The sequence below is a fragment of the Macrobrachium rosenbergii genome, chromosome 57 (genome assembly GCF_040412425.1).
Source record: "Macrobrachium rosenbergii isolate ZJJX-2024 chromosome 57, ASM4041242v1, whole genome shotgun sequence".
NCBI classification, from domain to species: Eukaryota; Metazoa; Arthropoda; class Malacostraca; order Decapoda; family Palaemonidae; genus Macrobrachium; species Macrobrachium rosenbergii.
Genome location: NC_089797.1, coordinates 16,554,053 through 16,571,085, shown reverse-complemented (window position 1 = coordinate 16,571,085; position 17,033 = coordinate 16,554,053). Strand labels below are relative to the sequence as shown.

General features: G+C 38.1%; 1 protein-coding gene across 3 annotated transcripts in view; it reads left to right on the top strand.

The window, feature by feature from the left end:
- Positions 1 to 17,033, top strand: part of LOC136837129 (E3 ubiquitin-protein ligase RNF123-like) — a 104,819-nt gene that overhangs the window by 82,841 nt on the left and 4,945 nt on the right. For all 3 annotated transcript variants that reach the window (XM_067101738.1, XM_067101740.1, XM_067101739.1), the window contains exons 21-24: positions 197 to 385; positions 533 to 692; positions 990 to 1,211; positions 15,172 to 15,352. In XM_067101738.1, coding sequence (XP_066957839.1) covers positions 197 to 385; positions 533 to 692; positions 990 to 1,211; positions 15,172 to 15,352 — 752 coding nt within the window. The remainder of the gene's footprint in view (positions 1 to 196; positions 386 to 532; positions 693 to 989; positions 1,212 to 15,171; positions 15,353 to 17,033) is intronic.

Below are 17,033 nucleotides of genomic sequence, written 5' to 3'. Positions count from 1 at the left end.
TCCCATAACTTCATAGAAATAAAACTTGACCAGGGAGGTATCTTTGGTTTTTTCAGTAATTCACCAAATATAAGGGGAGTGTTTTATAGAGTGGGGTTTGAAACTTAAAATATTAATTTGTTTTGAATATTATAAATCTTTTTTGGAAAAGTGTTACTTGCCGCAAGATTAAAACATAATAAATTTGTTTTTACAGATCCAGAATGCCTCAAACCGTCCGGAACGTGTATTTATTGATTCAAGACAACTTAGAATTTGTGCTACCTGTTTTGATTTAGCCTTAGCACTCCTGCGTGTTTTAGAGATGATCGTGAACATTGCTTCAGAATTGTTTACTGACTTTAGTAGACCAAATGCAGAATCACTATTAAGCAGATTGTGTCAGGTAAATTAATGTCTCATTATTGAAGTACTGTACATGTATTCAGCACTGTAAAAGTAATTTGAATAATACTGTTTTTATTTCCTTACCAAGTGAAATGCAAGCTTGAAGGCCAATGATGCAATTTTTTATTCCCTATTGTTTTTTCAGTTATTGTGCCAAGTTCTTCATCGTGTCAGTGGATATTCTGGATGCTTTGGATATGTTGTAAGTTTGGAAATTCCAGGTTTGGAAACCATTCATCATTATCCAATTATCACTGCAGTTACTGGAATTCTTGTAACACTTGTGAAAACTGGCTATGATCCAGGTAAGCGGTATCCTGACTGACTGTTAGCTTTTTGTAAGAGTATGAAATTATCATCAACATCAACAGTTTCTGTTTTGGGTTATATGTGAAATGAGCGTAGCATGACACCTTTTATTTTTTTTAACAACTTTTAGGTTTAGTATCTCTTAAGTACTGTTATGCATGAAACATTCATATTAGTAAATGGGATTAATACATTTTTCATATCTTAATGCAGACGAAGTTGGGTGATAGGCAGTAAGTCACCGTTTGAGTTCAGTTAACTTTTAGTAACTAAAGCCAGACTTATCCTTTCAGCAAGTCCAAATTCGCAAGTAGTAAGTAAAGTCTTACTCAGTGAGCCAAGCTTTCAGTTGAATTCTGTGTATCACCTTCTTGGTGGTCAAGATGCAGTGGTTGCTTCTGATTCATCACTGGCTGGAGCTGTAGATGTAAATAGCCTACTTCCTCTTACACAAGGACTGAGCACCTCAAGTTCTCCTAACAATGGCAATGCCATCAAGTTCTCTCTTAGGAATTGTGAGTACTTTTAGATATTTTTAGTTATTTAGGTTTTTAAAACATTTTTTCTGAAGCCTCATTATTTTGATTACATTATAAAAATTTGGTTGGAATATTCTTCATTTCAGAATATTCACAGTTTTATAATAATGAAAGTAGTGACAGAAGCATGTTTTGATGTAGGAAAAATCTATTTTTGGTAGCTGCTGTTCTTCCTCAATGGAGTTACGCTCACGGTCCACCCAGGGCTCCATAAGACAGACAAACCAATCTCAAAGAATTCTCTTATAGTTGGTCTCAGCTAGAATAGTGCTTGTTGGCACGGTGATAAAATATAAAGGACTCATGACAAGGGGCCCCCTATCTCTTGTCCACAGCAGTTGTCTCGGTCTTCCTGTCATCCTACTCATGCAGATGTTACAACAGTGTGTATATTGGCTGTCTTCCTCATTGCACGCCAGGTCTATGCATGACAAATGTTCACCCTAGTCCAATGCCTTTTCATCAAGGAAAGTAGGTGGGTTTGAGGGCTCACAGCAGCTACCAAAATTAGGTTTTTCGTATGTCAAAACCTGTTTTTTTTTTATATCGCGTAGCCACTGTTCATCCTAAAGGGAGCTTACAAAAGAAATTGCTAGGTGGTGAAATGGCTTAGCTCCTAATTAATAAATACCAGCAACCCATAGAAAGTTTTGGTCTAAAGCATAATCACAGGTTATCAACCTTTTTCTTTATTCTGGATAACCATTAGGGTTTGGCAATAAAGAACAGGAAACAACACATGGACCTAAATATGCATTATTCTTTGTGGCTCTAAGGTTACTTACCTAATTATGTTGAGTCTGGCTGCAGGATATATTGAGCGCCTGGTAGTATCCCAAGAAGCCTTAACCCTTTCCTATCTGTTTAGTTATCACATCACTGAGGGTACATGAGTCCCAATGTGTCTGGGAGCGCTCGATAGTGTGAAAAAATAATTATTTAAAAAATTCAGCAAAAATAGAAATTTTATGCCAACAACGTTCATTTTGCTGTCCTTTTTTTCTAAATGTTTATATTTTATGGTGGAATAGTCAGAATAAGAGTCCCAGCCCTCTAAATAAGAAAAAATGTGAGTTATTTAATGAAAAAAAAAAATTATTTACTTATTTTTATATTTTCGTTATGAAAGTCAGACGAATGAATTATTTTTTATGAGAAAGCTAACAAAATTCCCTAAATATTGACATATAAAACAATGGAAAACGAATAAGTCCAGTTGGTGAAAAAATTGATAGAAAAGAGGGTGAGAAATTACTTTGTAAATATACGAAAATGTAGAGGAAAAGTTGAAGAATAAAGGGAAAGTCAAGAAAAATGGCTTTGGTCATTTTGACGTTATAAATTGATCGAAACGAAAAAAAATGTTACCGTTGTCAACATTATCATTCGTAGCTCAAAAGCTATAAGAGTTAGGCGAATGAATTATTTTTTATGAAAAAGCCAACACAATTCTCTAAATATTGACATATAAAAGAATGAAAAACGAATAAGTCCAGTTGGTGAAAAAATTGATAGAAAAGAGGGTAAGAAACGGAGCGCTCTGCCCAGCGTATGGTGAGAGTTATTGCTACAAAAAAATCTTTTTTGAAGAGCCCTATCTCGGTTATTTTTCATAGAAATTACTTTGTAAATATACGAAAATGTAGAGGAAAAGTTGAAGAATAAAGGGAGAGTTAAGAAAAATGACTTTGGTAATGGCAACAATATCATTTTGACGTTATAAGTTGATCAACGAAAAAAAAGTTACCGTTGTCAACATTATTGTTCGTAGCTCAAAAACTATAACAGTTAGGCGAATGAATTATTTTTTATGAGAAAGCCAACAAAATTCTCTAAATATCGACATATAAAAGAATGAAAAACGAATAAGTCCAGTTGGTGAAAAATTGATAGAAAATAGGGTAAGAAACAGAGCGAGCTGCCCGGCATACGGTGAGAATTATCGCTAGACATTTTTTTTTTGAAGAGCCCTAGCTCAGATATTTTTCATAGAAATTACTTTGTAAATATACAAAAATGTAGAGGAAAGGTTGAGGAATAAAGTGAGAGTCAAGAAAAATGGCTTTGGTAACGGCAGCAGTTTCATTTTGACGTTATAAGTTGTTCGAAACGAAAAAAAATGTTACCGTTGTCAACACTATCGTTCGTAGCTCAAAAGCTATAACAGTTAGGCGAATTAATTATTTTTTATGAGAAAGCAAACAAAATTCTCTAAATATCGATATATATAATAATGAAAAATGAGATTCAGAGCCCTGCCTAAAATCCAGACGTCTCTTATGTGATGCAGTAACGCGTTTTCCGCTAGTTTTACCGTAAAAACTTTGCGAAAGCATGTTGGAAACCTGTTCTCGATTGACGTCACTGTATGTAAACAGCCACACGTGTTTACCCAACCTCGTACGCATGGTCTCTGACAGAAGTGTGGCCTGCCAGGCCTGCGTGGGTGGGATCAGCTGATGTCATTGTGAGAATTTTACTACGCCATGGATTTGCGCATGCACAGTAGAGGAACTAAAAAATTTATAGAAAAGAGGGTATGAAACAGAGTGTTTCCAATAATGTAATCCTACATTTTATAAAAAAAAATATAAGATACGAGAGAGAAGCGTGGGTAGGATCAGCTGATTTCATTGTGAGAAATTTACTATGCCAGGGATTTGCGCATGCGCAGTATAGGAACTGCTTGCCTGGCATATTGATGCCTAAGTTACACGGTCCAAGGTATGCTTTAGCCTATGGAAACCACCAACTGTCCGAAAATAAAAAAAATTTACCCCTACCACACATACGAAAAATGTCGGTAAATTTTACGTAAAATTATGTCAGTCAGAAAAGAAGGGGGGTAGGGGGGTATTGCGTAATATTACGTCAGTTGGACAGGAGTGTTAATACGACACTCCAGAAAACCATAGTGCACCCCATAGGATCTGCATAAGTGTTTTGGCTACTATAGCATACATTGTTCTGGAAGACAGGAAGCTCTTTAATAGCTACTTTCACCATAGTAGTAGAAGTTATAATATTGAGAAGGTAGAGCCTAGCATGAAATTGAGTCATGGCTGTCCCATTTCAGATTTTTTTGATAGGGGTCCCAAATTGCTGGGTAGCCATTTCCAATGGGAGCTTTTTCCTCTCAAGTGGAAGGACAAGTGTTCCCCATTCTTTTGTAGAACTATCAGATACTGGGAAGGCAGAGGCAACTGGCTTTATTTCTGCCAATAACTCTCGTTTCCCAGGCATCATAAAATTCTGGTTTCACATGATTGATTGTTTTAAAAGTGAAGGCACGGAAGGTTGATGCCTCCTGGAGAGGGTATTTGTTCTCTTAAATTGTTGTGTTGTATTTTCCATTAAATTATTATTATTATTATTCAGAAGACAAACCCTATTCATATGGAACAAGCCCACAGGGGCTATTGACTTGAAATTCACGCTTCCAAAGAATATGGTTCTCTTAACGAAGTTAGAGAAGGTAAAGGGAAATACAGAAAGATGATATCTCACTTAAAAAAAATAAGTTAATAATTCAATAAAAATATATTAAAATGCAAGGAGAATAGCATTAGGGTAGTAATGCATTGCATCTTTGTGTGAACTTTTGAAGTTCCAGTTGCATGACACCCTTAGGGAAAGTGTTCCACAGTCCAATGGTGCAAGGAATGAAGGACCTCTGAAACCGAGAAGTTCGAAAGCAAGGCACATGCAAATATTGGTGCTGCTGTTCAGCAAATCTGGTTGCTCTCAGCAGGGAAAGGGGAGCAGGGATCAATTGTTAATATGAAAGATTTCTATTAAAATACAATTTATGAAAAGGTGACAAACAAGACCATCCATCAATGGTCCAAGTCATAACTGCTAATACTAGGACACAGAAACCTACCACCAATATCTAAAAGAGAGAAATCTCTGGCAGAAGGAGACATTCACACTGGAGAACAGTATTCTAGTAAAGGAAGCACAAATGACCTAAAACAAGTTGCATTGATTTCATTGCTGTTATAAATATATGAGGCCTTACAAACAATACCTAACTTCTGTTTGGCATTTGCTGAAACTTTCATTAGATGTTTTGCAAAAGTAAGATGTGAGTCAGAAGTTACACCTAGAATAGTTAAAGCTTCAGACTCATTCAGCAAAGTCCTATCCACCTGAAAAGGTGGATGGTTTAGAAAATCTTTATGAGATCCGCTAATCTGTAGTGTTTTCGTTTTACTGGAGTTCATCCGCATACCCCACCAACTACACCATTCACTGATCCAGTCCATGTCCTGATTGAGGCTGAGGACAGCTTCATTTCTCTTAAGTGGAGACTTAACTGCAGTACACCCATAAGTGTTGCATCATCAGCATACTGAACAGTTTTGTTTTTCAGGCCAACAACTATATTGTTTGTGTACACCAAAAATAATAGTGGACCAAGAACACTACCTTGTGGAACTCCAGACACAATAGGTCTTGGTTCACTAAAGGTCCCATCAACAATAACTCGCTGCTGCCTACCTGTAAAGAAATCTTGAAGTAATCCTAAAAGATATCCACACACCCTAAGATTCTGAAGTTCATAAATAAGTGCCTTATGATTTACTAAATCAAAAGCAGTGCTAAAATCTATGTGAATTACTCTGCACTCAAAACCCATATCAAGGTTGTCTTGCAAATGGCATGTTAAGTCTAAAAGAGCATTGCAGGTACCTGACTGCTTTCTAAATGCATATTGACTATTAGCTAACAATCCTTTCAATTCCACATACTTATATGTGGCTTAAAATTAAGTTTTTCAGCAACTTTGGAGAGCACAGGGAGAACAGAGATTGGCCTGTAGTTACTGTAGTCATATCTTGGGAGACAACACACTAGAAACTTTTTAAAAAACAAGGGGAAGAAACCATCAGGATCTTCTCCTCCCCAGCTAACAAGATATCCGGAATTTTCATAGCATCCCTAGAGCGAAATGCAGATTTTGTAAGAATGGGTTCAGGGTGACAAGTATCAGGGAGAGGGGCAGCCTCAGCTGGTTGCTTAGCTTCAAAAGCTCGATGAAGCAGTTCAGCATTTTCCCTAGGGTCATTAACGCATCTACTATCATCTCTTAGTAGTTGTGGAATGGAAGGCGAACCTGACCCAAAGATAGATGATGCCAATTTGGTCCACCATAGATGAGTCTGAGTAATTACAGAATATTGGCCCACACATTAGCGCTCAGATTCATTAAGTATGAGGTGGCCTTAGAACCAGACTGGAGCAATCGGATAAAAGATGTCTCATCCACCGAACTCCTTGCAGCAGCAGATTAGGTAATTTTGGCCACCGCTTTCGACCATAAGTCCAACCAAGGTGTTGTCTGGAAGATTGAAGACGCCAGACGCCGTCAACTCCAGTGCAGTGTAGCTGCTTCTTGACACATTAGGGAGGGACACTGTCCTAACCTGATCCAAGGTTAGGCCTGGCTGTAAACGTACGACAACCAAATTGATCTGTCTACTCAGCAGTGGAACAATTGGTGTTGTATGATATCTCCTATGGCGAAGTAGAGGGGCTGAGAGACACTTGAAAGATCTGTTCAATCATAATGAGTTATCCTGACCTGAGATCAACGAATTCATGTGACGAAGGACTGAATCTGCATTACTGGAGCACGGCAACTCAGAAGAAGCAAAAGAAGTCCTAACATCATTCTTAGGGCCTAAAAGGGCTTCCATACCTGTAGGAGCATTCATGGAAGGAGTTTCAGCCCTCTTAGAAAGATTATTGAATTGGTGAATCAGATCTATAACCTGTGCATAAGAGGAAAGAAACTCCTGGCTATCCAAATCCTCCACCTTATGTGGAATCTGACCACCCGAAGTGGAGGGAACAGGAATATCCTGGAGATCCGCTCTGGAACCCGAAGAACCCTTCTCGCAACACGGATGTGAATCCTCCCCGGCCTGGGAGTGTCACATCCACGGCCTGGGGAAGATGAACATTGGTTGTGGTATCTGCTCCTCGATCCCGACTGAATGACCTACGTTCCTCATGTCCGCCCCGTTCCGGAGACGAATTACAACCGAGCCTACCCACGCTCCTTTGGCCATGACTCACTGAAGGGGAACAGTGAACACCTCTGGGTGAATGTGACCTTGATTGACGGCCAAATGGATGACTACCATCTCCATCCTCTGCCATCCTAGAAACTGTGCAACCATTCAGATCTGCCTGGGCATCATCAGTCTGCAACACTGGATCTCTTGATTGGAGCGTTGATATCCTTCCTCCAAACATTACATCCGTTCGGTTCCTGAAGACATCCCAACACCATCCACGGCCAAAGAGTCATGACCCACAGCCGAGGCAGAGGAGGTTCGAATATCTCCAGTGTCCCTAGCCTTCTGAGAATGAACGTATGTGGTAGAACCACGGTCATGTACAGCTGATGACTTGTGAGCCACTGCTGATTGCGAAACACGCCTCATGACTGGGATGTGACTGTCCCGGCTCGAAGAAGAAGGAGAAATGATCCTTCTTTTCTTGGCACTAGGATCAGACATGAAATCTCTAATTCTCCAACGCGTGACTGAAGAACATACAGGGGACACAGAAGATTCATGTCTCTTCTCCTTACAAGCACAATTACATTTCTTGTCAATCACCAAATCCGGTCTCTCCAACACTGCTTTGACCAGAAATCCACAGACGACACATTTGACAATGTCATGGTAACAGCAGGCTTTGATGTCACTAAGGGAGACGAAGCCGAAGGTGACGTCACGGAGGGAACTGGCTATGACGTCACAACAGCAGACAAATCACTTGATGAGGCTGTTGGTACTACTGCTGGCAGAACGGGGTGACCCATAATGATGCACTGTTGGTACCATATGCATCCCGCTAGATGTCACAGCACGACCCCATATAGTGGAGGCCCCGGGGGAGCAGGAACAGCCAAGGTAGATGGTACTGGGTATCAGGAAGCCAAGCCGTGAGACAACAGGCCATCCAAAGTTGGTACTCCTGATAGGCCTAATGATGCCCAAACACTCGCCATCTTCTGCACATCAGAGGCTGGAAGGAGGGACAAAGATGGTGGACACCCCCCCCCCCCCCCCAAGGGAAAGAAGAGGCATAATTAGACAAAAAAATCTCCCGAAACCCCTCTCGATACTTCCCTCAGCGAATCGTTGGAAGAACAGGAAGGGGTTTGGAAAAAATCTAGTACAGAAGGTGAAGCAACTGGAACAGGCCTCTCAGAAGAAGGGGCAGCTTCAAGAGGAGGCTGAAAAGATGAAGGAGACGCAGAACCAGCCAACAAGGATGGCGCCTTTGTCTTCCTCTTGTGCTGACCCTTCTTGGAGAACCTGTTCCACTGATCCACCAACCAAGAACGACATTCTGAACAAGGATTAGTGACATTACATGCATTTGCTCTGCACCTACTGCATGTTGAACGAGGATCCATATTCATGGAGGCTAGGAAGTGAGAGTAAGGGAAACCAACACCAGGGCACAACCTCTAAGGTTTTCGGGATCCAGAGATGGAGCTAGCAGAAGGGCTTTGGGTATCCATGATAAACACAACTCTTCCCCGCAAGCACACTAAACCTTCACAGTGAAACAGAAAGAAAACACGGGCAAACAAAGAACCGGCTTTAGGGAGGAGAGAAAGAACAAGGCATCCTCACTCAAGGCGGTAAGAAGAAAACTGAGACGTCACGAGTCCCAGCTTGGTCGGTGGTTGTCCCACCTAACTCGTGACTGAGGACATATGCCACCAGTTCCTTGCATATACAATTCTATTGAATATTTTACTGGTTCCAGCTGGCACTAGAGGATTTATCGTACTGTTAAGGCTGCAGGTTTGTTAGTTATGAAAAATATAAATTATTTTAAAAATTTGTGATTTTTCTAAAGTGGCTAGCAATCACAGCTTTTTGTACTTTGATGACAAATTTCATTGATTCATAAAAGTAATGCAATGAATTATATATAAAAAATGGCTAGCGTAAGAACCAAGTAATATACCTTGGGAATAACCAGGGACCACATTGAAAGAAAGACTACAACAAATTATAAAAACTCAAAAAGTTTTATCAGTGGCTACCTCAAATTTGGGTTTTATATTCATTGTTAGAGCACACCACAAGTCATGTTGGGGATTCAGCTGGTTTCTTGCTTTAGTCGTGATCAAAACAAGACTTGAAAACCCTACTTCGCAGAGATGTGTTGTTGGAAAAGGGAGATGAGCTTTTTCATCCTCCTGAGTCAGAATGGGCTTATTCTTGAGTTGAATCCAAAATTTTGAATACTGAAGGTTTTTAAAGCATTGCTTCTGCACTTAATTTTCTTGGAGGTCAATAAGTTCTTGAAAACCTGGAATATCTTCTCCAACCTCAGTGACATTCACAGTGAAAGCATTCCTGATCCAGCTATGCTTTTTCAAGTCAACATTTTTTGGAGTATACCTGTTCATTTCTTCCTAAAGATTTTTCAGATGATCTTTTGGAAAAGCTGCAGTTTTTCCGTTGGCCAACTTTTCGATCCAGATAGCAAGAAGTAAATCAGCTACATTACTCAAAATCAAAATGTGACCAGCTGTGAATTATTATAATGATTTTTTTAAGACCCTCTGGCAACCCTCAGAAAAAGCCTCATGACCATGGGGTCGGGAACCACTGAGGTACAATAACTACCTCCTCCAGCATTTTCTGAATCCCTATCAAAGGAGGGACCAAGCACCATTCAATAGAGCTATATTGGGAAAGGCTGCTTTGTCCCAAAATTGTACATGCTCAACATCAGTCATAGTTTTCCTTTCATCGGTGAGGTATTCTCTTCCCTTTAGGGAAGCCTGCAAGAACTGATTGAGCCCAGGCAGTTGTATCACCATTGCCTGGCAAGATAGAAGTCCTGGATAAATCACTATACCCCCTAGGAGATACTGACACTTGAGGTACGGTTGGATGGACCCTATCAGGGTCCCCTTTGATACCTGGTTGCTGCAAGGGAGAGGCAAGATTCTCATCTGAGGTATCTCTCTCATGCAAAGCAGAAGACTGTTCCCTAGATCATCCAGATTCAGAAGGGAAATTTCAGTGGTTATATCCTCTTCATATTATGTATTAGTGACATCTCTCTCACAGGAAGACTTGTCTTCATCACAGGAGTCAGAGTGGAAGTTCCCAGAATCCACTGCTTTTGGAGTATTGGCCCAATGGTAGCTTCTGCTAGAAGAAGGATGGAAACACACACTGCCGCAGTCCTGCCAGAACAATGTAGTCTCCTTCAGTTCTCTTGCTGAAACCCATGGCTCATAGAGACAGCTTAAATTGAGCTCTTTCTTCGTTTAAACTTGATGCCAGGAGCACGTTACATATTTCACACGTCCAACAACCACCAAAATTCTCCTTTATTCCTACAGAGGCTGGTGATCTGTGGGTCCTGCGTAATGCGCAGTCCAGTAGTGATAAAAGGAACAAATGTTTATTAAAAACTACCTAGTGTTAGCTACCTATACCTGTATCACTGTATAGGCAGCAAGTGCTCCAAATTTAAACAGGCTGACATGGCTACAGGTATGTGTCCATAGTATATGCTGCCAGGCATCATGATCAGTGGGTCATATCCATAAAATAGTAGTAATGTATTAAAATATTAATTCACAATCACAACAGTAACATTGCCTTAAAGGATTAGTCACAAATGCTTGTAAACTCATTTAAGACAAAACTAAATGGATACCCATACAATGTATTTCTATACATTTATAACTTTGTTTACTCAGTCTTTTTCCAAGCACCAGGTACAGGTTACTGGCTAAGTTAGTTGGAACATAATTAAAATCACTAATTATACTAATTATTTGAGTTATTGTACCAATTTATGTCAGATCAATATCTCTTAAGATTTTAATTTGTTTAACTAAGCTCATCTTTACAAAAAAGTACTTTATATATTCCTGTAGGAAAAAGAAGTGTCAATTTTTCTCAACACCTGAGACATCATTGTCAGCAGATTAAGGCCCATTAGAAGCAGATCTGCACGAATGTATTTCCTTGAACACTTGAAAAGAACCTTGATATTAAAGATAACTGGGAAATCTGTTTAGTTTGATTATAAAATGCTACAAAGGAAATACTGCCTTTTAGTAAACACCAAGGCTTGTAAGTCAAGCTTGACTGGGAACTACTATCATGGCCACATTTTGTAACTAAGAAGTAATGCTAACCCAATTTACCCTCATCCCTATGGTAACCTGAAATTATTTATCAGTCTTAAAGTAATTGACTAATGAGTTTGAATAACAATATTTTTAAAAATATTATTGGATTAATAATAATTATAACTTTTTTTAGGAAAAACAGCACAGCAATTACAGCGTAGCCTAGCTATTTAATCCTAACTTTTCACCTTGCAGAAGACTTACTAGCTCCAAATTTTAACACCTAAAAGCCTGTCCATTAAGATTTTTAGGAACTGAAACTTTTCAGTGAGTTTTAAAACCATGTACTTAGCTTGAAAGTCTTCAAGGTGATAGAAAAATACACAGCTGAGAAATTATTGGGTGCAAGTTCTGGGAGATAAGTGAACGCTGGGACAGACCTTAGTGTAATAAGGAAGATAGCCGACATAAGCACTATTGTCACATCTGTGCAAGTAGGATGAAAGGAAAACTGAGGTAGTTGCTGTGGACAGGAGATAGACTCCTCTTTTCCTAAGCCCTTTATATTCTTTCACTGTGCCAACAAACATTGTTTGGGTTGAGATCAAATATAAGAGAATTCTTTGAGATTGGTTGGTCTGTCTTACAGCTATGCTATAAAAAATCAAGTATATAGATCAAACAGAGGAGTGCTACTAAAACAGTACCAGTTATAATGAGAAATTTATCTTGTGATAAAAGGTTTTCACAAGCCCATTAATTATATATACCTATTTTTATGTCAAGTGTTATTGAGTTCACCTTTAGTTTGGCTGCCAGACAGAAAATTTTAGTCTCACACACATACGCCAACTGTATCCACAGTATGTCCAAGACTTGTGGGATGTGGAAGAAGGAACTCATGTGATTAGTGGCTTGTATAAAAAAGTATTTTATGATGTAGAAACATAGCTTGTTTCATCACAGCCATTAATCATATATTTGCATTAGTTGCTATTTAGGTAGGAGGCCTAATTGCTGAATATTCCATAGTGTTGGGTTAGGCCAGTAGGATTCAGTAGCATACTTGAGGGCGGTAGAAGTCAGAAAACTTGGTCTTCTGGCAGGTTTTCTTCTTCTTTCTGATCTGTTGTTCTTGTGACTAATTGTTCCTCATCCTCTTTCATCACATGCCCTAACTATGTTAATCGTTGAGTTCTCAGTCATTTTTTTTCACTATTGGACACTACACCACATCTTTATGCCAGTTCCCCATTCATAATATGAGTTTTCCTCTAATACACTGGCCATTAATCACAACATTCTGTAGTCACACATTTTCAGAATATCCATTTTGTGTCAGTGCCCATGTTTTTGCATAGAGTAATGCAGACTATGTCCTCTACTAATGGGATATTTTTATACACCAGTAACAAACACTGTTTCATGAAGGCTGTAGCTATTCTCATACTGCTCTGTCAATCCCTGCAACATTATTCAGTGTGCTCCCAAGGTCTACTAAAGAGCTCCCATATCACTCCTTGGACAATCTGAACTTGTATGCCTTCCGTCAGTTTGGACTAGCCAGGCAGGTCATGGATCAGGTTCATGCATCCAATAAACTGATATGACCTTGACTGTATCTCACTGACTGCAATAAGAAGGGTTCTCCGACCTCGTATCCCTACTTAGAGATAATCCTAGGAGGAACCCCAGTTGGGAGAAGTTGCTTGATCAGCTGTAATTTGAAGATTCCAGAGAAACTTTGAAATGTTACAGCTTCATCGTGGAAACTCCCTGCAGAGCTTCAACCATCAACTTCTTCCAAGGCAATTGAAGCCAGTTCTGTTGTTTGTTTGACTCAACCATCCCTGTAATAGCAAACAATCTTCATTTTATTGACACCATCAGTAGTTGTCAGTCTTGAGCTGTTTAGACTAAATGTGGTTTCTTTAGTGGAAAAGACTTCTCCAGCATGTAGGCAAGGTGGAATTTTTCCTTGTTTCAAGTAGTCCAATGAAGCCTCCAATTGAAACCTTATAGAAGGTATCACTTAAAGATCTTGCATAGAAAGTGGCTCTCTTAGCATTTGCCTCTGTTTGGTAAGTTAGGGAAATTCATGTTCTGTAGGATATCCATGCATACTAAAGGATGGGATTCCAGTGGTCTATTGTTAGCATCTGACTTAGTGGCAAAGACCCAAACTTCAGGAAGCCAGGACCCTTTTGTAGCACCTTTTGCCATCCCATCTCTTGCTTACGTAACTTTTAATATATAAGTTCTTATTTGTCCAGGAAGAGCAGTTTATTGTTGCCTCAGTAGACCAGAGATTCCAGAATTGGCACCTGTATACAGGTCAATCTAAGAAATATTTAAAAAAAATTTTATACTGGCTCAGGCAGTCACTCTGCAGTAATACGACAGATGGTGAAGCAATGCAGGCAAGAGTTCTAGTCTACAAGATGTGAACCATCTCTGCGTCTTTAGTTTGGAATGTAACTTGGATGTAAATCTTGTTTTATTAGCAATTTAGCATTTACCTGTATGTGTCAGTCAACTTTTGCTAGCTGGTAAACCTCAGGGATATTACTCTTAAATGGAAGGAGATTTAGTTTTTGGGATTGGTTGTAACAGCAGGCCAGGTTTTACTTTTGGGGAGACTTGGGGAAATTGTCTTCATCCCCTTCCTGATTCTCTGTTTCCTTTGTTATTTGTACGTGGTACCCAAGAGACGCAGTCTTCTGATGTCACTAGCATCAGCATTTCAGTTATATGGTATATGTCCTGTATAACTGTAGCTGACAACTATACATTTACGGTATACTTTAAAGGGGCTCGTCCTTACTCATTGTAACCCCCTGAGGTATGATAGCCTTGGGTTCCCAACTTAAAGTTCTCCTGTAGAACCTGCAGATCTTGATCATTATCTTGGTATCTTGGGTATTCAGCAGCTCGGACCTTCCACCTAAGTTGCAATTTAGGTATGTTTGAGTAATGGGGTTGCGATGAAAAAAATTATATTTTTTATGAGAAAAAAAAAAATTTTTTAAACAGAAACCCATTACTGCACTCATTCATAGATTGCCTACCTCCCAACCCTTTTTATCTCTCTCAGCTTCATATCCAATTGCGTAAGATAGGCACATGATTGATGGGTACTTGAGGCCCCAGATGGCACACACTTGCCAGCTTGCAGTCAACAGAGTGAATCACTTGTTAGAGGATTGCATTTTAGGAACAACACTTTATGGGACTATATGCATATGGTTCACATAATACCAAGTCTTAACCCTTATTTGTCCATTTTGCACAATTATGAATATTATTTAACAAGATCCTAAACATGGGCATATATTTTATTTTTTAAGCAATTTAGTATTATGTTCTGATTCTTGGCTTGGTAGGGTAGTTATAAAAATTGTTAAAGACTTTTCCAGATTATTTTACTAATACAGTGCATGATAATGAAATATAGAACTTAAGATACTATTGATAATCATGTCACAACAGTGAACTTTCATCTTTCAAAATAAACTCAAGATAATCATTCTTCATTTTAGTCTTTAACTCATATTTAAATGATGTTGTATCTTTTAGTCCTAAAGACTTATTTGAAAGTGATTTAACTTTTTTATTGTAGTTCTAAACAAAAACTAACATTAAAATGCAAGCACGAGCAGTATTATATAAGTATAGAAAAAATATTTGGATGCATTTAAAATGTATAATGCTGGCTATATGAAGAGTTCTTGTTAGCTGGCATTTTACTGAATGAATTCAGTAAGTAAATAGCAGTTTTTTACGACTATTTTCCCTCAGATCCAGAGGATGTATCCAGAGAAGAAATAGAGCAAGTTGAAGTGTTTATCAAGCATTTGGAAGCTTGTGTAGAAAGTAGAGGTGACCAGACCCCTGGTGGGGATGATGACTCATTATGTACAATCTGCTATGCCTATCCTGCCTTAGCCATGTTTGACCCTTGCAATCATTTATCTTGCAGGTAAGGAAATTTATGTGTTAACCGTATGTTAATTATTTTTACAGTTTGATAACATGGTATCACTCGCTCATTATATGGGCCTACAAATTTTTCTCCAGACATTTTCCAAATATTTGAGATGTGATATGTTTTCTTTCAAATCTGTAAATTGACAAGATATTTTATGCTATCAGTAATATAAAATGTTGACATACAAAGTTTATAGGCATATTTAGAAAAAAAAAAGCAGTCACTTAGTACATACTTCATATAATACTTTCTAAATGCTCCAACTTTGTATAAGGAAATTACAGTCAACATCATGTGATATGAGATACAGAGAATATGGTTTTCAAAAATACTATCTGGAACCACATCCTAACATCAGAGGGAATGCTAGTGTTTTTTCAAACTCAATGAATTCAGGGTCTCTTCACAAATACAAATAATGTTTTTGTATGTTGGAATGAGTGCATGTACCAATTGAAAAAACTGTCTAAGGTTGTCAGTTTGATTATTATAAATATTATAAGTTGGCTTCCTTGTAAGAGGGAAACCCGTAATTTTCCAGGAATGAGGTTTTATTTTAATCATCATCAGTTTTTCCATATTGTTTGGGGTTTGTCATTACTTTTTATGTATGTGTGTTATCATTATGAATCAGGTTATGCAGACCACTGAATTGGATCTCCGAGTGCTCATAGCTCTAGTATTTTGAGCTGTCATACATATTGTAGTATTTCACCATTGCTCATGTCAAACCCATAAATAGTATTGAACTCAAAGCACTGTTGTAATGTCTTCAGACTTGTCAGTTCTGAAGTCTCAGAGATGAAAAGGCAGAAATGGTAAGAGTGGTTGTTTTCTTACATTCACACCTTAGGACCATCCTCAGTTTGCTTCAGTATTTCTGATTCTATGAAATAATTTTTGTTGGTCATCTGTTCACTGCTTTATTTACTTTCATCTCCATCACCTTATTTCATTCCTTTTCCTCTTTCATAGTGAGTTATTACTTGTAGGTACTTGCCAGCTTATTTCTTGCCATATTGAATTTTTCATTTTTTCTGATTATTCTGTTTGGTTTTTAGGAATAATTTTATTTTCTTGAGTTTTTGGTCCTTTAACACAAACTGGTTGGTATTTAACAGTAGAGGTAAGGATTTTGGTAAATCTTTTGTTTGTTAAAAGTACTATAATTTATTTATTTGTCTGATGTATTAACCCTTAAGGGACGGCATAATTTATCAATGTGCAGCACCCCAGACTGGGGAAACTTTGAGGTCGGCAAAATAAAAAAAAAATCACATTAATGGAAAGAGAATGATACGTACATTCATATTATATAAATAAAAAAATTTGAAAAAATTTTCCCTACCTTCCACGAGAAGTTGAAAATGACTATTTACAACCCCTTGTGGGACCTCATTTACAAGACAATCGTAAATTTTACAAACTTATATATGTTTTTCTAATAAATAAATTTATTGTATTTTGTAAAATTATTATTACTGCTCACACAATATCAAAACAGATAAGAAATAAAAGCATTAACAAATTTTTGGCATATTTGTTGTAAAATATTCACGTAAATTTACGCGAAGGAAGATTTAGTAACTTTTTTTTACGTGCTTTTTCTAATATTTCTTTGGAATTTTCTTTGTAAAATTACATTTACAGCCGACATACTATCGTAAAAGAC